The sequence below is a fragment of the Periophthalmus magnuspinnatus genome, chromosome 13 (assembly GCF_009829125.3).
Source record: "Periophthalmus magnuspinnatus isolate fPerMag1 chromosome 13, fPerMag1.2.pri, whole genome shotgun sequence".
Classification (NCBI taxonomy): domain Eukaryota; kingdom Metazoa; phylum Chordata; class Actinopteri; order Gobiiformes; family Gobiidae; genus Periophthalmus; species Periophthalmus magnuspinnatus.
Window position 1 is genome coordinate 26,038,648 of NC_047138.1, and position 22,381 is coordinate 26,061,028.

At 38.4% G+C, this 22,381-nt stretch overlaps 1 protein-coding gene across 1 annotated transcript; it reads left to right on the forward strand.

Moving 5' to 3' along the window:
• Positions 1-570: 570 nt before the first annotated feature.
• Positions 571-18,151, forward strand: chrd (chordin). Its single transcript, XM_033977579.2, has 20 exons — positions 571-962; positions 2,568-2,671; positions 2,760-2,886; positions 4,185-4,337; positions 4,422-4,539; positions 5,706-5,793; positions 6,483-6,624; positions 7,142-7,279; positions 7,360-7,442; positions 9,240-9,387; positions 10,482-10,588; positions 11,154-11,433; positions 11,839-12,080; positions 12,826-12,939; positions 14,120-14,405; positions 14,877-14,933; positions 15,031-15,134; positions 15,991-16,254; positions 16,764-16,857; positions 17,452-18,151. Exons 1-20 carry the CDS (start codon positions 827-829, stop codon positions 17,514-17,516), a joined length of 2,850 nt encoding a protein of 949 aa, XP_033833470.1. The 5' UTR covers positions 571-826; the 3' UTR covers positions 17,517-18,151.
• Positions 18,152-22,381: the final 4,230 nt, after the last annotated feature.

The following is a 22,381-nucleotide window of genomic DNA, read 5'->3' on the forward strand; positions in this document are numbered from 1 at the left end:
CTTAGTGAAAGTGTCTCAAAGAATTAGACTAGTTTAGAGTAAGTTGTGTCATACCACATTTATAATGTTCTATTTGCATGAGCAAGCACAGTTCTCAGTAACATATTTAGACTTTTATAACATGTAACATGTTGTAACAAATCCTGCATTTAAAAAAAAAAAAAATCAATGTTTGATTTGTGGATTACAGGAGAGTAAATGCTTTGTTTGAACTTAAATCATGATATAGTCTGATTGGTAATACAAAATAATTATAGTAAAAATGACCCAGGATTTTACAGAGATGCAAATAAGACTTGTAGTTACTTTTCCACCTCTAGTAGCCAATATTGAAATAAGATTGTTTATAGGCCATGTTTTTGTTTCAAAGTTCAAAGACCTCAATGCCTGGCCACTTGGGTTGTTCTCACTTCCTTTGGTCAAACTTAAATCATTATGTAATTGTCCACAAGTTTTGATAGAAAATGAATTGGTCGCGTAATGGTTTCCACATTAGACGCTTTAGTGAATGATAGAGGCGTCCCCTTCTCACCCACCCCCAGCTCGGCCATCCCATCCCCATCACCCCTTCTCCTCCTCCCGCTCAGTGGCTGCTGCGAGCTGTCAGGGAGCGCACTATAAAGACCAAAGAGACGGACCCGGGAAGAGCTTATTAGGCTGTTGGTCGCCTACTGGACAACTACAGGAGCGTGAAACCTATTACCAATGATTTGATATACAATTGCCATAAGCGGATTTAACAAGATTCTCTTCTAAAGGATAGTCCTCGGGGTTTTCAAAGAGTGGAGTATTTTTGGGAAAGTTTAGCGACACGAGGGACCTTGGGATGCTGGCTGTGGCTGTGTCTGTGCTATGCGTCCTGAGCTGTGCGTGGCTGCACACCTCGGCGGCCTCCCGGCTCAAGTCCCCCGCGCTGCCCATCCAGTCCGAGAGAGAGCCGCTCCCCTCCAAGGGCTTATCAGGTGAGTCACTAGAATACCTCCTATTCGATCTACCAAGTTATTTGGAATGGCATTTCAGCTACAACAACCGTTTTACGCACCATGACGCACAGCTATTTACTATGGAAAATGTTATCTTATCTGTCCTGTTTGCTATCTTTGGAATATCCTAAACAATCTGGCTGAGTTCCTTTGCTTGGCTTACCCATAATAAGGCGAGCAAGTAGCTATATTAATCACTTGTTTGTTCAGTAGAAGCCAGCTTATGACCAACCCACAATAATACCCAATAATTTCTTATCTATTTTAAAATTCCAATAACAGAAAAGATGTACTGGATTTATACGGACACGTTGGAGACACTTTCCCTGTGTGTTCCCCAGTCTCTCCCTCTTATAAACTGGCAGCAAACATCTGACTCATAACCGCACTGAATACCATTTGATTCATGTGTGAAAGTCCCCGCGTTCAAAGCGCCTTGTGGTTTGTGTAAAAAAGGTAACTAAGTACAGGACATAGCCTACGCATTAGTACTCCCCAACTATGCAATTTAGCGTTGGAAAAATGTAATCAATCGGACTTTTCCATTACAAGCATCGGCTACTTGGAGTCTCGGGCATGATTTATTTCGCTGGAGACCGAAGTGGCAAGAGCGCGCACAGATTTTGGCTCAGGCTCGCGCTGCGCAGTCACTTTAATGAAAGAATAATGTGAACCAGCTTGGTAGCAGTGAGCAGGGGTAAGCCGTCAACCCTAGTCAGTTTGGACAGGCAGTGAGTAGCCACAGTGCATACGTTTGTGCGTGTGTGTGTGCGACCGTGCGCAGACTTTGAAATAAGCACATAGTGTAGTTTACAAGCAGCGAGCTATCACAACTAAAAATCACTGTAACACCCCTGCAATTTCGCCCAGCGTAGTAATAAAACGCAGCTATTTTCATCATATGCCACCTTTAATTTAAGCCTGGAAAAAAACTTGTTGATTTTAGCCGAAGAAGGTCCTATAGTGTGGTTTCTAAGTCTATGTTGATGTTAGGTCGAAACTGCATTGGAGAACAAACGTGGTTGAGTGAGCATGGAATTTGCATAATACTAAAACCAATTAATCAATTTCAAACTAGGGAGAAAATACTCAATCTTTCCCCACTCACTTTTACAATGCAGTTTCAAAAGCCTATAAACTATACCTTAACTACCCGCATATGCATTTGGGCTTTGTGAGTGCAGACCACACTAGAGGCAGGATACAAGGTTAAGCCCCAAAAGTCATAAGCTATCCAGACATATCTTCCAAAACTGCCTGGCCAGTGAGCAAAGGGAGATTTATATGGTGCAAGAATTTAAAGCAGAGACAGTCTTAAGGTTCCAATACTTCGTCATTGTTGAAGACCTGTTATTTTCTGCTCTTTTCCAACACAATACAGCCATTTTAAGACTTAAACAATGTCCCCTTTGTGCTTCCAAATCATATCTGGGGAAATGAGAAAGTGCAAGCCCCATGTAATCATACCATAATTGTCCTTCGCTTCTAATCAAGTCTCGCATCTCAAAACAGGCCAAAGATTGAATATCATCTACTTTTTAACCTTGGATATTGTCACATCTAATTATATGTGCCTTTTTGTAGGATGCTCATTTGGAGGCCGCTTTTATTCCCTGGAAGACACATGGCACCCAGACTTGGGCGAACCGTTCGGCGTCATGCACTGTGTTCAATGCAACTGTGAACCTGTAAGAAACCTTTCCATATTTCGTCATATTTTTCAACCAAATAATCAAAGCTGTTCTAAATATATCCCTTGGAATTTTGTTTTCTCAGCAAAAGAGCCGAAGAGGGAAAGTATTTGGAAAGGTGAATTGCAAAAACATCAAGCAGGACTGTCCGAATCCAGAGTGCGAAGACCCTGTTCTTCTACCAGGACACTGTTGTAAAACCTGCCCAAAAGGTAACCAAAATAATACAATGGAGATATAATTTATTCAGCTAAGTGTTGGTTTATTTTAGTCACTATATTACAAATTAGGGTTCCCTTCCTGATGGCTTAGTAGCATTTTTAGCCCACTCAGTGTTACGTTAGCTTGCATGTGCCCTCCTATCCAAATGGAAAGTGGAGGTAAAGCGTATGGTCACTGGGACAACAACCTCTATGTGTTGCGGTCATGTCTTAAGGAAAAGCATGTTTATTTAACCATCGGCTCCCAAATTGCACACGACTATATGTTTGTTTAAATGATGGAAAGTACTGCATCTGTGTGTGCATAATGTAATGTTGGTGCACCTGAGGATAGGCCGAAGCTAATTGGGAGCAAAGTGAGAATGAAAGTACCCAGAAGGCTTTGCAGAGTGGAGCAGGGGCAAGGAGAGGTTAAAATTTATGACACGCACAAATGGAGCAGGCAGTTTGTGGCCACAGTGACTAATCCTTGCATTTTGAAGCTCATAACGAAGTCACTTTATTTGTATGTTTGGACAAGTGTGCAGGGTATGGGGCCTGAACAGCTCATCATTGTGAGGACTGCACGCTAATGCCACACTCAATTTTGATGATGGTTTAAATGACAAGACCAAGTGCTTTTTGTATTTTGGCAAGATAGATGCAAGGATGTCAGCACCAATTATAACTGTATGATAGAACATATTTTATTAGCTTTGGATCAGAGGTGGGTAGTAGTTTGTCAGATTTACTCAAGTACATTTACTCAAGTAACTCTTTCATTTTTAACTTTTCCCTGTCGTTTTTCTCCTACTTGAGTAATATTTTACAGTGTCACAGTACTCTTGAGTAAGTCTACAAATAACAAAAGATTTATGCTGATTTGAACATGTGTTTCAGAAATGACTTTGTACCTTCAAGTACTTCTGGCAGTTACTTTTACAATCACTCTTACTTGAGTACACTTTTTGGCTACTATACCAACCTCTGCTTAGGATCTATACTTACACATTTAACTTAAAAAATATGTAATGTAAGTATAGCAATCCCTAAATTGTTTCCACGTTAAAGTAAAAGGGACAAAAGACGCATATGCGCACCAGACTTTGGAAAAAAGCAGCATATTGTGTTTATAAATGTTCAGGTTCACTTGTTCACTGTTTTTAAGACTGGCATTCAAAGTTGGAAGTCTATACAGCTGTTCCATGTTTATAATAATATTTGGAAATTTCTAAATCGGATTAAGTTTATTGCCATGTACAATATTCCCCTGCATTTTGATTGTGAGGTATTTTGCTCATCTTTTCTAGTTACTCATGACAAGAAACATACCGATCCGCTGGTGGATACCTTTGAGTATTTCCACGAAAAGGGGAAAGAGAAAGAAGACGACTTGCACAAATCCTACAATGATAGATCCTACCTCAGCTCAGATGATATGGGGCCCGGAGAGAGCCGTACCGGTGAGTTATACAATATTCATTTCACAGTAACAAATCCAGCACATTCATAATTCCTAATCCCCCTTGTGCTGTTTTGTCTTCCAGATTTTGTGGCTCTGTTGACAGGAATAAAAGACTCGTGGTTGCCGAGCTCCAGCGGTGTGGCCAGGGCTCGCTTCACTTTAACCAGGAACAGTTTGGCTTTCTCCATCACATACCAAAGGTGCAGCACATAAGTCCCATAGGCGTCTGTGTTTTTATGTCATTTGGCTATGTAACCTCTGACTGCTAATCTGCTGTGTTATAGCTACTGGGAAATTTATAATGGAACAGGGGTTATTTGAGTGATTTAAGTTGCACAACAGAAACGGAATAGCTTATTGTCTATAGAACTGTATGTGCCTTGATTTAAAAAAAAAAATTGTTTTCATACCTGACAGTTTCAACCACTCACTAACGCTCTTCCTCAGAGTGGTTACGGATGTTGCTGTGATGTGTCTGTCAGCTGATTTAAACACCTTTTACATCCATCTGCAGTCCAACTTCTTTAAACCGGGACGAGGGGGTCTTTTTACTCTCACACACCTGGGATACTGAAGAAGTTGGACTACAGATGGCGTGGTTGTCTTGCCTCCTTTGATAGGAAGATGGCACCAAAACCTATTTAAATCAGCTGACCGGGCAAGTCACAGCAACATCACATGACCACTCTGAGGAAGCCGTAAGTTTAGTGAGCTGTAAGGTATGAAAACAAACTAAACCTTGGTCTGAAACCAAAAAAAATGTATTAAAGTAAAATTAACACAGGACCAGATGGACCTCATTGAACTACGTGTCTGGAATATTTCACAATATGGCATTAAATGTATCTATCTTGCATTTATTCAATTATCCAATATGTTTAGTGTTAAAAGAATATCTTGACAAAGGTATGACAAATCATTCATTCTTCACAGATCTGACCAATTGACATTTAATAGAAGTTTAATGTGGTCATTCAATAACATCTCTAGCAGGTGGCAGACGCTCTACAAGAAATGTTACATAGTGCACCTTTAAACTGCTCAACTTATTCCATCCTGCCCACTTTTGCCATAACTGTAACTAAACCGTGCATTCTTTGTGAGGGCACTTTTGGTTAAGCAGGGATTCGATTTATTCCAATGGAGAATTTGGGAAAAGTTTTGCGAAATATGATATAAAGTAGATTCATTTGTGTAATATGTTCAATGTCCGATTCTCTGGCAGGCTTTAAGACAGCTCTGTAGTCCCTCAAGATTAGCGGCCCCATGCAAAACAATACAATCCGAATAACAATGGCGGCACCCACGGCAACTTTGGATAATTGGTTACTATTGGTTACTTTTTTTTCTTGTGTTTTTTTTTTAGAATGGGGCGCCCAGCTAAAATCGTCTTCGTGAGTGTTGATGGGACAACTGCCTTCGAATATAAAGTGCCGAAGGGAAACTCAGACATGGTAAGACTGAACTAGGAAATAATTTTGCTATTGCTTCCACTTGCTGTGTTTATGTCCAAGTTAAGTGCGCACATGACTAAGGCTGCAGCTTTGACTTTTCTTCCCATGATTCACTTTGTAATAATAAACACAGCCCTTCACTTGAACGCTACAACGCAAAACACAGTGACACATTCAAACCACATAAACTTAAACCAGAATAAACCTAAAAAGATTTCAGTTTCATTTTTATTTTAGTCATTAATATCTTGGTTTTACAGTAGTACGGATGCATACGCCCTTAGCCAATATAAATACATCTTCTTATTCCCTGAAAGGCTTAACCGTGAAACTAGAGGCCTTAAAATACAAGCCCCAGAAATTGGCCTATTATTATTTTTAGATAAATGTCATGTCAACCAGCAGAGGAGCACAGAGAAAAGAACTGAAAAATGGAAGGGGAGGAAGGGATATGAGGAAGGCAGCCAAAACAAAAAGGTTTCAAGATTTTTCACATGTTAGCTCATTGTTGGGACCAAAGTATCGCTAATTAAAACGGAGATTACCTCTGAACCTTGAGTTATGACATATCGGCACGGAGCCATTTTTCCCCCTACAGCTCCCATGGCAGAATATGACAGAAAAGCCTTATTGTGTATTATGTTTTGAGCTGATGGCTATACATTTACATACATGCTTTTTTTCTACAGATTTGTGGAGTGTGGAAGAACATCGCTAAGCCCCTTCTACGACAGCTGCAGTCCGAACAAATGCGGATTACCATGACGACGGCCAGCACTAGACGCGACGAAGTGGAGGGCAAGATTATCAAACACAGAGCACTGTTTGCTGGTAAATTTGAAATTAGATACTGTAGCCACGTATTACACCAAATAATAAACCAAAAATGTTGCTTTGTTAAAGGTCCACTGCGTAACTTTTCTGGTGGCAGATTGGGTCTGCCACTTGATAGTTTCCATGGAGATGTTATTGGTTTGCCTAAAATGTTACACAGTATGACATTAACATTGTTTATGTCCTTGGAGACAAGCAGGTGATGCTACCAAGCCATATTACATGTTTGTGGAGAGGCGAGCACAGTAATGAACATTTGAGCAATAATTTTTTATTATTTTTTTCTTTGAATAAAAGTGTAATGCTATACCGCGGAACATTCAAGCTAAAGCTATAACATCTTCTTAGAGACAAGCAGGTCTCGCACACACCAGAAAAGTTACATAATGCATGTTTTTTCACAGGAACTATCCATATTTAGTAAATTTTTATAGAGTAATTGTAAATGGAGAAGTTGGAATGTACTTCTCAGGTAATAGTAATAGTAATATTATATATTTCTGTTTTGTTATAGAAACCTTTAGCACCATTCTTACTTCAGAAGAAGAAAACTCAGGTATGGGAGGCATTGCCATGTTGACCCTGAGTGACACAGAGAACAACCTCCACTTCATTCTCATCCTACAAGGCCTCATTAAGCACAAAGGAAAGGGTAAGTCATCGCAATTAGTGCTAAAATAATTAAAACCAAATAAGAGAGTGGATTTAAACAGTACATTATGGTTTCTTCAGAGCCGCTTGTGGTCCCCATCAAAGTCCAGATGGTCTATCGTCAGCATGTCCTCAGAGAGATCCGAGCCAACATCACTTCACATGTAAGTAAAACTGAAAAATTCAAAAATAAATGAGTTGACCTAGTGATTATATGATATATTTTTAAGTTAACTGCTTATGTTAAGACGTTTTGTTTTGTGTCCATTAAGGACAATAGTTACTAGGATTGACCTAACAACCATCTAGAAACAAAATGAAGTGTAACCATTAGCAACAAGTTATAAAATGTCTCATAGAGGAAAGTATTGCGTGTATATTCATTAATTTCTTTCAAGTACTAGAGCATATATTTAGTCAAATACATTAGCAGCCAACTGTTCGCTTTGATATAGTGGCATTTTGAGTGCTGTTAAAATTAAGCTTATATGCAGTAGTGGAAGGGAACAAAGTACAAGTATTAAAGTATAAGTCACATTTTTAGGTATCTGTACTTTGCTTAAGTACATTTTACAGTGGATACTTTTTACTTTTACTTCACTACATATGAGAGCAGGTATATGTACATTCTACTCCACTACATTCTTTAACTGGACTGAAAAGTAAAAAGTAGGCTACTTTTTATATGATTTGAGGGGTTATTTTTACCATGTTCATGGTGACATCCTCACAATTCATATTGTTACTGTTGGCCAAAATATGTATAATTTTTAATCAATATCATTACATTTACACTTATAATACTTTTTTTTTTTGCTTTTTACTCTTTAAGTAAATTTTTAAACAGGTACTTAAATACTTTTTACTTAAGTAGATTTCTTTTCATGTGTAACTTTTTGCCTCTGTATATGTACCTTCACTTAAGTAACGGTACTTTTTCCACCACTGACTACCATAACCCTAAACATTGACAACATTGTAGGAAGATTCTTAAGTACCAAAGTCCAGCCTCTGGATGAACTTGTGTCATATAAAGCTGTATTCGTGGTGTTGGTGACATATGACAGGACAACACACTCTGCCTCTTGGTGAAGGATGTGGTTTGGGTACCACATCCTTGCACCACTGTGATCACTGCTACTACCCAGAGACATGTACAGGCAAATGAGATACACGGAGGAAGCGTCTGGGGAGGGGCCGGAGAGGGACACACACTCCACACATGTCAGTGGTTAGCGGTCTGTGGCTGAGATGGATGGAGAGAGGAGTAGCGATGAAAGGCCAGCCTGGTTTTGATCAGAGTTTAAATTTTCTACTCTCTTTTTGAGTTTATAGTGACTGTCCATGGAATAAAATGTCAACAATTGTCGCACAAATTGTACTTGCCCCAAAACCACAAAGTCATTTAAAAAGCCACGCTGAGTCAGAGATTACGAATAACTGAACGTTTTGGGAAAATTTCAATGATCCGTCAAACGCGTCTTCCACTAAATATTGCATCCATCATTTTCCCAAGAAAATAATTCCTTTTTATAGCCACTCTCCTGTTCCAGCTCTGTTTTGGCTTCTAGCTGCTAGTTTCAGATTTATGATCCATGTATATTTATATTGAACCGTGGCCCCGAGGTCATAAAAGTAACATTTCTTCAACACGCCTGTACATCTGCCCTATTAATCCTACATTTCTCAACTTTTCATACGAGCCCCTTTTGCGTTTTCCCTGCAACCTGTCTGCTCGAAATTACACTAGAACGCAATATGCTACGTGTTAGCAAAATGCAAGCCATATTTTTACCCAAGAGTCTTTTTTTTTTTGCGTGTGTGACAAAAAATCTGTTTTGGTCATTCATGATTGTAATAGTTTTCTTGTTTGGTTACTCCAGCAAGACACGAGAAGACAACATATTTAAATTTGTGTTTATTTGAATTAACCCTTACTAACTGTTTCAATATGTGTCCAGGATCCGGATTTTGCAGAGGTGCTAACAGACCTGAACAGCCGTGAGCTTTTTTGGCTGTCAAGGGGTCAACTTGCCATCGCCGTGACAACCGAGGGTCACGATCCCAAACAGGTTTCTGGCTTCATCACCGGGCGAAAATCATGTGACAGTGAGTAAATACCAGTAATTTCATAGGAATACAAAAGCACTCAACACATAAGTTGAAGTTCAGTTACTCCTGTCCATCTGTAACTGTTTTTGTCATTTGATGTAAGCAAGTTTCGCTTTTGTCTCCCTCTGTCCTTTCAAGTCTTATCGCTGGGGGAAATCGTGTTTATAGACCTCATGTTTGACTTGGTGGCTTGTGTGTACACATGCATGCCGGTTTGTGCGTATGTGAGAGAGAGAAAGAGAGGGGGAGAGAGAAAGAGAGAGGGAAAGAAAAGAGGAATGTTGTGGATGGCTTGTTCTTTTAAAAAAGCACACATGTTTTTTGCATGGGACAAATGTTGGAACAATATGTCTAGCTATTTTGATAGACTCCAAATTTTGTCTTTTTCAGTCGCCAGCTAAAAATCCCTTAAGTGTCATTTGTTCTAAGCACATTCTGTATTTCTTGTATTGGTTCTCTTTAGTTGTCATATTAATTTGACATAGGTTTTACACTAGATGCTGGCAAAATTGGAGGACCAGACTCCAGATTGGCATGTGCATAAACTTTATCTGCACATGACATAACCTATATCCTCCTATTGTCTACAGTCCCATGCTTACCCCCCTCCCCTCTCTCTCTCCTACATCTTTCTCTCCATTTCTCTCTCTCTCAATCATTTTAAAGCCAGCCACATTCAACAAGCGTTACCTCATCGTCTTTTAAGCCTAACCTTGGGGGTTTTTGTCCACTCCAGACATTGAAACAACATGTATGTTTTGGTCAAGGGCGCACACGCAATTTCACTGCTGGCCCCTCCCCCTCATTAAGTGACTCAATTGCATTTGTCCTTCCAATGACTTCTCCTATGTGATGGAACGACATGGATGTGTATGTAGCTTCCTTTTAAAACCCCAGGGACAAAAACATGCCCCCTTTTCACTCAAGAAGCTAGGGCTATTTTAACCTGACAGCTCTGATTGCATCATCTTGCATGCTGTCAAGATGTGCTATGGTTCTAACAGAGGGATAATTTGAAGGGAAAAGTGATTGTGGTTGATAGTGAATGCTGCTTTGTATTAATCAAATGTCTCTCTCTTTTTTTTTTTCAGCTATTCAAAGCGTTATGTCCAGTGATGATGCTCTCATGCCAGGGAAAACTGGAGGAGTTGGTTCAGCCATTTTTAAGCTACATGACAACGGGACATTAGACTATCAGGTGTGTAACAAATTGAGTTAGTTTCAGTCTGCTTTGGTGAAGTCAAAATCATTTCATAGTGCATATTTATAAAGTGAGAAAATGACTGGTGCCCGCCAATGTTTGGAAAAAGTTACCATGGTGGACTGTGAAATCTGGGGGAAAAACAGAGACCAGATTAGTAGTCTGTTAACTGTGAGGAGCGAGGATAAGTGCCATTGATCCACTAAGGAAATTGCTTGGTCATAGTAGCTTAGTTGCACAGCAAACACTTGAATAAACATATGCAAAAGACTATTCAAGTGTAACGTAAATATATTGCAGTATTATTGTAAAAAATGAACTTTAAAATAAACAGCTTTACTTGTATAATGCAACCCAACGTGTAGTAACTTTTCATACATTTGGAGTGTGACAAAATACAGTGTTTAATTTTTTTTTTTTTGCATAATTACATTTTGGCATTCATAATTGTGTGCAAATCGTACTGTATTGTAATTGTATTGTATTGTATTGTATTTATTTATTTATTTAGTATTATTTCATTCAGTAGCATATTATTAACATAGCCATCTCTTCCATTTAGGTCCAGGTTGCAGGTCTCACTAGCAACGTCCTCGGCCTTACAATTGAGCAGAAACCACGGCGGCGTAACAAGCGCTCGGTGCTTTACGATCTGACCCCTGAGTATAATGGAGTGACCGGACAGGCCATGGGCAGCTGGAGCAGACTGGAGGCTCGGCACATCCACATGCTTTTGCAGAACGAGCTGTTTATCAATGTGGCCACGGCTCACAACCAGGACGGAGAGCTCAGGGGTCAGATCAAGGCTTTGTACTACAGCGGACTGGATGCACCTAGACATGGTAATGAACTGCAAAAGAAACAAAGAGTTTGAAAAAGTCATTGGAGGCCTGTAGTTTACTCTTAGTATAGTGACATTTTCAAAATCCAAATCGATTTTACTGCTGTCCCTTCTTGATATAAGATGGTAACAAAAAGTAAAACGCTTTTTGGCAGTTTTTCAAAACGACGATATCTGTTTTTGCTATCAAACTCTTTGTATAAGTGGTCTATACAGATCATTGGACTTGCCTTTAGATATTTCTGACTGGTTTAAAACATACTCACAGACATAACTAGTGGGTGTCTTTGCCTAGTAATTAATTAAAATCGAAAAACAAAGTTAGCAAACTAATTAAGAAACTTATTTAGGAAAAAACTTAATTTAAAATTAAAATTCATTCACTTGTATTTCCTGCTTTCTCCAGAATTACCTACTCCTCTGGCTGGCTTCTTTGTGTCTCCCCCTGTGAGGACTGGAGCCTCGGGACATGCCTGGGTGTCTGTGGATCAGAGCTGCCATCTTCATTATGAGATCGTTGTGGCTGGTCTGAACAAGGCCGACGATGTGACGGTGAACGCCCACCTACACGGACTTGCCGAGATCGGAGAGTTAGACGATAGCAGCACCACTCATAAGAGACTGCTCACTGGATTCTATGGCTCACAGGTAAAAACATACTACAAACATGTATGCATAAAATAGGATTTTAAGAAGTAGTAGCAGTAGTAATTAGTAGTAGTAATAAAAGTGGCAGTTGTTTTGAGGGTTTTTTTTTTTAGATTTACTTTATTGTATTGGATGAAGTACTGAATTTTGTTTTTTAAGTAAAAGTACAGATGCTGGAGAATAAAAATACTCAAGTAAAAGTAAAAGTATCACATGAAAATATATTTTAAGTAAAAGTATTTTAAGTATTAAAGTACCTAAAATATTTCATGCAGATTTTCAGATCTTATAAAGCTTCAAATGAACTGTTTTTGATTTGTGTTGAATTTTGTTCAGCAGAAACTATTGAAGTAATAATTTTCTCCCAACCATTTTATTTGTACTTTTTTATTGGCTCAAACTACAAACGTGTTAAAAAATAAACCCCTCAGCCTTTTCAACACGTCTCAAACAATAATAAAAATAATAATAATCTGTATAGTTCAAAAATGTAGTGGAGTAGAAAGTACAGATACTTGCAGTGAAGTAAAAGTATAAGTGTACAGTGTATATCTTTAAACAGTGTATATCTTTAAACAGTATACTTTCAGTGGCACATGTTTATAATGAGTTAATTTTACTTCGACACTTGCAATATTACTTAACAGGGCTTAAAGCTACTGATCAATAAACCTACTTCACCAACATTACACAAACATCTCTTACTTTATACTGTATACAAAGTTCTCATGCTTTTGTTCCATAGGCTCATGGTGTTTTGAAAGACATCAGCTCTGAATTATTACAACATCTGGACCAAGGAACTGCATTTATCCAAGTCAGTACTAAGATGAACCCAAGAGGAGAGATCCGAGGACGGGTAAGAGATTTTCCCCCAGAAAATAAAATTGAGTTGTTTTGACAGTTAGATCTGACGCTAACCTGTAAACAAGCAGCAACGTGGATAACAGCGTCGTGTTTATACGTCTGTGTGCTGGCTCACAAACAGGTGCTAGAAGCTAGAAGGCATTTTATAAGCCAGGAAGTAAAAGTTTTATTGGAATGCATTAAACGCACACACGTTTTGCAGGTGAAGTGGTTGATGAGGTTTGCTGTCAGGTACAACAGCAGTCTCCAGCTGCTTTAATGACAAACAGAGCTAACACGTAAACAAACATCTGGTGGAGGGGCTTAGGGACGCGCGATTTAGATTATAACAATTAAATGTAATAAAATATGACTCGAGGCACCCTGGAAAAACTGTTACAAAACCAAAGACGTAGTAGTACTAGTAATGGTAATAATAGTAGTAGTTGTTGTGGTACTAATAGCAGTTGTAGTCTTAGTTGTAGTAGCATCATTAACTCTTTTTTATTGTTTGATTCTTAGACATTAATTAGAATGGTATGGTGGGAGTTCTAGCATCAACAACATGGGTGGTATTGGTGGTAATAGTAGTAGTTTTAGTAGTCTTATTAGTTTTAGTCATAGTAGCAGTAGTAATAGTTGCAGTAGCATCATTCACTTTTTTTGTTAAAATATTGTGTGATTGTGATTCATAGACATTAATTAGAATGGTATGGTGGGAGTTCTAGCATTAACAACATGGGTGGTAATGGTGGTGGTAGTAGTAGCAATAGTAGTAGTAGTAGTAGTAGTAGTAGTAGTAGTAGTAGTAGTAGTAGTAGTAGTAGTAGTAGTAGTAGTAGCAGTAGCACCATCAACTCATTTTTTTTGTTAAAATATAGTGGTATACATAGACATTAATTAGAATGGTATGGTGGGAGTTCTAACATTAACAGCATGGGTGGTCGTGGTAGTAGTAGTAGTAGTAGTAGTAGTAGTGGTAGTATTAGTGGTAGTGGTGGTGATGGTGACATTACCAGAAAAAAGTATTAGCATTTAATGTTGTGAATAGTAGGAGTAATAAACAATAGTGGTGATTTATAGTAATGGTATAGCTTTAGTGATAGTAGAAGTAGTCATGTATCACTTTTGCAGGAACAAAAAGGACTAGGATTAATATGACAATATTAATTGTAGTCTTTTTGTTCCTTTAGGTCCATGTTCCAAACAGCTGTGAATTGGGCCACAGGGGGGACACAGAGGATACCGAGGCGGAGGAGGTTTTGCCCAGGGACCCCGAGGAGCTGAAGAAAGACCCCCAGACGTGTTTTTTTGAGAACCAACACCATGCTCACGGCTCACGATGGACCCCCAACTACGACAAGTGCTTCACCTGCAGCTGCCAAAAGAAAACTGTCATCTGTGACCCAGTCATCTGCCCCACTCTGACCTGCCCCAAGACTGTGCAACCGGAGGGCAAGTGCTGTCCTGTGTGTGATGGTGAGGAACTATACACTCAACTAATATACTAAAATATATAAAGATTATTTCTTATTGCAATTTATAACAATTTCTATTCACTATTGTATACATGTTTAGTATTATTTTTTGTAATAGTAGTTGTAGTAGCAGCAGCAGCAATAGTAGGACTAGTAGTAGCTGTTGTATTAGTATAACCTAGGATATTTGTATTGTTTGAATGTAATATCAACAAAAACAGCTGGAGTAGTAGTAGTAGTAGTAGTAGTAGTAGTAGTAGTAGTAGTAGTAGTAGTAGTAGTAGTAGTAGTAGTAGTAGCAGTAGCAGCAGCAGTAGTAGCAGCAGCAGCTGTAGTTGTGGGAGCAACAGTAGTTGTGGTAGTATATGAAATAGTTGCATCATAGTATTATATTATATTTTGTCAAATTTTGAAAGTATGAATGTAAAAATGTATTTCAAACCTAATTAAAACAAATTATTTTTATTTTCAGACAGGAGAGAGCCCAAAGACATGAAGGCCACAGAGAAAGCTACTGAAAACCCTGAAGGTATGCTCCCCGTAAATCTTACTTCTACACACTGCAAGCTATTTTTCACATTTTATATAATTCGTCATCACCTACCATTTTTCTCCTCTGTCTGCAGGCTGTTACTTTGAAGGAGACCAGAAAATGCACGCACCAGGAACCACATGGCACCCATTCGTACCTCCTTTTGGTTATATCAAATGTGCAATCTGTACTTGCAAGGTAAATATACCACTGGCCATGATAGATAGTGCAATATAACACAAAGCAGTGGTCCTCAAACTGATGCAAACACAGCTGATACATAGTATGTGTGTATGTACATAGTACATACACAGGTGTTATAGTACTTAGGAATGCAGTATTGGTGAATAGTACTCCATACAGTGTACACAGTGTACAGTGTATGGAGTACAGTGTACACTTCTGGTTATACTCAGGTTTAGGTCTGTGTTGATCCAATCCTAGTTAAGGTGAAGTTTGGGCCTCATTTGTTTGGAAATTTTGTTTAGTTTTTAATTTAAGTCAGAATTTCATGAAAATGGTATTTGGACAAAATATGTAAGCAAACATCTGGTGTAGGAGCCCAGAGTCATTCAATTTAGATGATAACAGTTTAATGCAATCAAATTTAAACCTGATGTGAAACTTGGAAGTAGTAATAATAATGGTAGTAAAACAATTGTACTGCAGTGTCAACACAAATGTCTTGCTCAAGTAGTTGTACAAGTAGGTCTGTTATCTATAATGGTATTAGCAGTAACAGTAATAGTATGATGTAGTTTTAGTTTTACGAGTTAGTAACAGTAGTAGTAACAGTAGTAGTAACAGTAGTAGTAAGAGTAGTAGTAGTAACTGTAGTAGTAGTAGTAACAGTAGTAGTAGTAGTAGCAACAGTAGTAACAGTAGTAGTAGTAACGGTAGTAGTAGTAACAGTAGTAGTAGTAGTAGTAGTAGTAATAGTAGTAATAGTAGTAGTAGTAGTAGTTTTTATAGTAAAGTAATAGTAGTAGTGTCTCTAATAGTACTGCAATGTTACACTGTATTTTAATTCCTTTGTTTGAACTGATTTGTGCAGGGTTCAACTGGCGAGGTCCACTGTGAGAAGGTGACATGCCCCGCCCTGACCTGTAGCCATCCCGTTCGCCGAAACCCATCCGACTGCTGTAAGGAGTGTCCCGAGGAGGAGAAGACATCCCCCGGTCTGGAGCACACCGAGATGATGCAGGCTGACGGGCCGCGCCACTGCAAATTTGGCAAAAATTACTACCAAAACAGCGACAACTGGCACCCATGGGTCCCTCTGGTGGGAGAGATGAAGTGCATCAACTGCTGGTGTGACGTAAGTATTGCAATAAAGCAGAGGTAGTAGTAGTAGTAGTAGTTATAGTAGTTGTAGTAGTAGTAATTGTAATATACTACTGCTTCTCTTGGTTTTGGTTTTGGGTGGCAATGCGTGGCCACTAGTATCCCAACAACACTCCATGACATCTTTTTGTAAATTTGTAAATTCCCCTTTCTGACCAAATTTAAACAAGATTTTGTTCTGGTTTGAGTTCATTTCAAACAATTTGAAAACCAACAACTGTTCTACATCATATTTCGCAATTTCGGGAAAAACCAGCCACTTCTGTGTCCATTTGTTTATCGGTGGTCAGAAGACTTTTAGTTGCTGTGATGTAACCTCACCACAACATGAAACATTTGCATAGGTCAGCAGTTTTGGTATCAGAATGGTTATGAACTGTTTACATATATATTATATTATATATATAAGTCAACAACAGGTTTTCTGTGTTTACTCAGTCCTATTTTGTTCAATTATTATTAATGTTTTGTTTCTGTTTACAGCATGGCGTCACAAAATGCCAAAGAAAGCAATGCCCAATTTTGACCTGCACGAACATCACCCGAAAAGAGGGAGCTTGTTGTCCCGAATGCACTGGTAAGCAACAAATACTTAACAATTACATACGTCCAAACAGATATTTAAAGATCCTATATTACACAAAATTGATTCTTCTGAGTTTTCAGCCATGTTATAATATTATTACCTCCTCAAAAACGTACCCAGAGTTGTGTTTTGTTTTATTCACACATGTTTGAGTAGTCCTGGATTATTAGTCTGTCTACATCTCCAAAGCTCAAAATGCTCCGTTCCACCTTGTGATGTCATATAGTGGTAGTTTTCAAGTTTATAGCTACCTTTTACCTTTTGTTCAGTGGATTGTCAATTCTAGGTCTGAAATTATCTAAATTATTCCAGTGAAGGTGAATAGTTTAGAAACACAGTGGAACACTTCCTGTATTACCACATGACATCACAAGGTGGAACAGAGTGTTTTCAGTTTTGAGAAACAAACTCAGAGATTCTGTGTTAAACATGTCCGAATGAAACAAAACACAACTCCAGGTATGTTTTTGATGTGGAAACAACATTATAACAGATCAGAACATAGTGTGATATGGGCCTCTTTAAAATGTATTACCAGATTTTTTTGGAAACAAATTTTTTCTTTTTTTCTTTTTTCTTTTTTAGATTCCATAGAAGATGACGAAATTGTAATGAAAACTCCAGACAAGCGGCGGAGCTGGAGACACTGACCACTCGGGATGCTACTTAAAAATCCCAAAAAAGGACTAAATTATAGACTTGATTTTAACAAGGATCTACACTTGGAGATGCATCACTGTGGATCTTAACTTTTAACTCCTTCCTTCCACCGTTTGCCCACCCGAAACCAGCTGCAGGATTGTATGGATAAAGCAGAGAACTTGGGACTGTCCAGAGACTTGTGTAGCGGAATAGACACCGCTACAAATGGGACCAACCGTGATGCTAACTCTGCTATCTTTGGTTCTTGGTCCCAAATCGTTGACAGAGCTTCCTGTTGAAGTGCAGCAATGGCTTAAAAGCAACTTGTGAAAATGTATGAATGTGTGTGCGTAAGCTTAAAGTATTAGGAGTAATAAACCAAAAATAGTTTGTAAAGTTGGACATTTTGTAAAGTAAAAGTGTTAAAACATGTATTCATAGACCAGTGTCAAGGCAGAGATCTTAAAATTTAACAAAAGTGCGTCTCCCGCTGCTTCTCTGCATAAATTGTCCCTATTTTGTTGCCTTGTGTCTGTATTGGATTAAGTAATATTTTTTATCAGTTTCTATTGTTTGTTAAGACTATGGAGCGGAATTGTACTTTGTATTTATTGAAAGCTGTGGAGACAAAATTAAAATCTGTAAAAACTGGAAAATGTATGATAGTGTGATTTAATTATGTGCTGATTTTATACAAAAAAGTAACACATTTTAATGGAATAAAATTGTGTTCAAATCATATAAGAATAGAACACTGGCTGGTTACAGATCTGGAATAGTTGCTGGTCAAGAGTAACATAGTTGGTGGGGCATATGCCTTAGAACCAGATAGTTGTGAGGTCAAGTCCTGGCCAAGCCCACTAGCATTGTCATAATTTTGGGTACAGCAGATACAGCAACTACTACAGTTTGAACTACTAGAGTCCCCAACAGGTTCAAACTCAATACATTCCAATTTAAACTGCACCATGTAATTTCTCTGTAATAGTGTACGCCATCTGCTTGTCTCCATAGAGATTAAGTTGCTTTGCCAGGAATGTTCCACAGTATAGTAAAAACACGCATTCTTAGAGTGGGTGAGTTTGCATCCCACACAGATCTGACCTGTAAACTTGGCCACCTGCTTATGTCCTTGGAGATAGGTTGAATTTAATGCCATACTGTGGAACATTCGAGGCTAAACAATAACATCTCCATGTAGTCAAGCAGGTAGCTGACCCTCCACCAGAGAGTTACATAGTATAGCTTTACTGAGATGATGCAGTTCAATCATATTAAACACGTGGTATTATTAGAGTGACCAGATGATCCTATTTACCTGGGACAGTCCCAGTTTTGAGCTCTGTGTCCCCTGTCCCAGCAGATTTATGCAAAAAACATTGATTTGCCTCAGTTTTATTCAAGAAATGTCCCAGATGTCTCTATTTTTGGACTAAACCAAGACAAGCCAAGTTAAGCCACTTTATTTATATAGCACAATTAAAAACCCCAGAGTTATACCAAAGTGCCTCACAAACAGAACAACAAAACATAGAGGACAAAGATATAAAAACAATCAGACATTTGCAACAAGGCAATAGTGAAATAGTAGCACTAGTTAAAAGTAAGATCATAAAGGTGAGTCTTTAATAGAGTTTTTAAATGATCAATGGATGTGGCATTTTTTACATGGAGAGAGCTCATTCCAAAGTTTCAGTGCTATGACAGAGAACGCCCTAACGCCTTTGAGTTTGAGACGGGATAGAGCAAGTGCTGGCCTGAGAGTAAGGAACCAGGAGATCAGACTAGCAATGATGGATGAAATACTCATTTTATTTACTGAAGCAAAAGTAAACATATCACATGAAAAAAATCTACTTAAGTTTTTGTGTATTTATTTTTGTTTGCTTAAAGCCGAAGCTTGAACTTGAAAACTTTAGTTACCATGAACATGGTAAAAAGAATTCATATGAAAAGTACTTTTTACTTTTCAGTCCTGTTAAAAATGTAGTGGAGTAGAAAGTACAGATACCTGCTCTCAAAGCATCCACGGTAAAATGTATTTAAGTAAAGTACAGATACTTAAAATTTCTACGTACAGTACTTTACTACTTGTACTTCGTAACCTTTCACGACTGCAGACAAGGAACCAGGACTAAACCAGGACTAAACCAGAACCAAAGCAGAAATAAACAAGGAATAAAACAGGTCTAAACCAGGTCTAAACCAGGACTAATCGAGGACCAAACCAGGACTAAATCAGGACTAAACCAGGACCTGGGCTAAACCAGGACCAAACCAGGATCAAACCAGACATAAACCAAGACCAGTCCAAGACTAAACCAGGACCAAACCAGGACTAAACCAGGTGTCCCTATTTTTGACCAGTCTGACAGTAATAGAAACAGGGGGCAATATATTGTCATTTGTTTAGGTAAAATACGCAAACACAAATCCGTCAGATTATACGGACCTAGTGCGTCGAGAATGGACAAAGTTACGCGCAAATTTAACAACGTTATTAATACTAAACATCCCAACCCCTGCGTGCTCCAGTTTTGAATTTTGAAAGTCTGGTCACCCAAAGGATATATAAACAAAAACGTTTTAGTAACAGGATGGGGTGATTAGTGAGAAATCTAAGCAAAGCAATTATCCATTTCAACAGTCTAATCGTCTCCTGGTTTATTTTCCTTTTTATCTTCATTTATACGTTTAGATCCAGGACAAACAACTGACTTTTCATGAGACTCTCGTGCCACATGTTCGCTCGTCTTCTCCTAAACATGGGCACACATCAGCGAACACAGTCACAAACATAAACTCACAACGTGGAGCCAAAAAGAACTAATACTGCATGAAATATATACAATTATGCCCTCTGCTGGTCATAAGGTGTCATTACAGAAGAAAAAGCTCCTGAGAAAAAACAAAAAACAAAGTTGCAGTGAAGTCTGTAGCTATAAATGTTAAGGGTAATAATAGGACTGGTTTTACACACAAGTCTGATCATTATCCATTTATTCCAGTTATGTGTTTTTTACTGTCAATGTTACAGTGAGGATGGTAGTTGTAGTGAGGTACTGCATATAATCATAGTAGTAGTTGGTGGCAGTAGAAGTTTTCCTGTCTATACATGGTTCAAGGCAATAAAAGCGCTTTGCATCAAGGAACCATTCACCCATTAATACACACACATTCATACACCAGATACTGAGGGTGAGGTGGGTTAAGTGTCTTGCCCAAGGGCACAACAGCAGCATTCATCTGTGGGAGCTAGAATCACAAAGCCACCCTGTAGGTTTATGGATCTGCCCATTCAACCAGTGATTTTTATGTAGAGAGTAAGATTTAAACCACCAAATTTCAAAGCAGTGGACAAACACTGAACTACTGTTGGTCTATACATCTATACATGTACTACTACTATTACTACTTTGTTTTAAACCTATTGTACAATATAATTCCCTTATCTGCACGTGGAGCAGTAAACAATGTGAATGTGAATATACGGGCGAACCATAAGCCCTTTATCTACCTGTATAAAAAGTCTTTGTTTTGAGTCTGTTTTTGCCTGTTACACCTAGCACCTAGTTAAGAGAAAATAAGGGCAATGTTTGTTTACAGTCAATGAGAAACTCATATTATTTTTTTTGTAATGCAGATGTAATTTTTATTATTGTTATGGCCCCTTGTTGCACAGTTGATTCTCATCCGCACAGCAAACGCCCATATATACTGACAAAGGTAATATATCAATTTTTGTCTTTTCTTTTTAAATATTTTGTCTTCTTTTTTAATTAATACCGCAAACAATCAACTTTTGTTGGTTAAATGCTTTCAAGTTGTGTGTAGGAGTTTACAATCTTAGCTCCAAGCAAACATCTGCTGCCCTCTGCTGTTAACCACTGAAATCACATTTGAAACCCCAGAGTTACCTAAAGGAGACGTACAGTGCTACTGTGTATTTAATGAAGCATATCTATAGGGCCTATAATTTCATAGATTTGTCCTTAAGGCTTGCACTCTCTCAAAGGAGGCATTTATCAATATATAACACAGGGGCAGTCATCTGGACACTATTTTATATGGGCTAATACTCAAATACAGTAACAGGAGTGGCTCAAACTGCGCTGAGTTAAAGGTAAAAAGCCAAAGTTAAATCTGTAAAAAGCTACTGTTTACAGTTTCAGCCTGATGGGCATCCATTCAGCCTTAATGGCCCTGGCTGGTTCTATTATGTTTTATGTTTCCTTTGTTTCCTTTGTTTGCTTTGGGTCTGATGATGAAATTGTAAATGGGGGACACATTATGTCTGAGGCCCCCATTTCTGTTCAAGGAAGGATTGTCTTTCAAAAAATGCTTCTTTAACTGCCCTCTCAAACCATTTCTTTTCTCTGGCTAAGATCTGAACCTCACCATCTTCAAATGAGTGGTTAGTGGCTTTGAGACGGAAATGTACGGCGGACTGGAGCCCAGAGGAGCTGTCGCGACGGTGTTGGTACATTCTCTTATGGAGTGGCTATTTAATTTTTCCAATGTAACACTCTCTGCACTCTGAGGTAATTTGTCCTTCCTTCATATATAACTAGAGGTGAATACAATGCTTACAAATACTCAACAAGTTACTCTTTACGTATCTGTTTATAGTAAACCACTGACTACTACAAGTGCTGCGTCGGCAAATGCAATACGGGTGAATGCCAAAAAAGTATTTATAAAGTATTAAATTATGCCAAAACATTTCATTTTACTAAACAATTAACATTTCCAAACAGAAAATCCACAAATATTAAAACTTATCATTAGCTAGCTGACAGCAATCACATATTTGGGGTTGAAAAATGGCACCACACTTTGAAGCGATTTAATGGTAAGCGGTCATGTTTCTTCT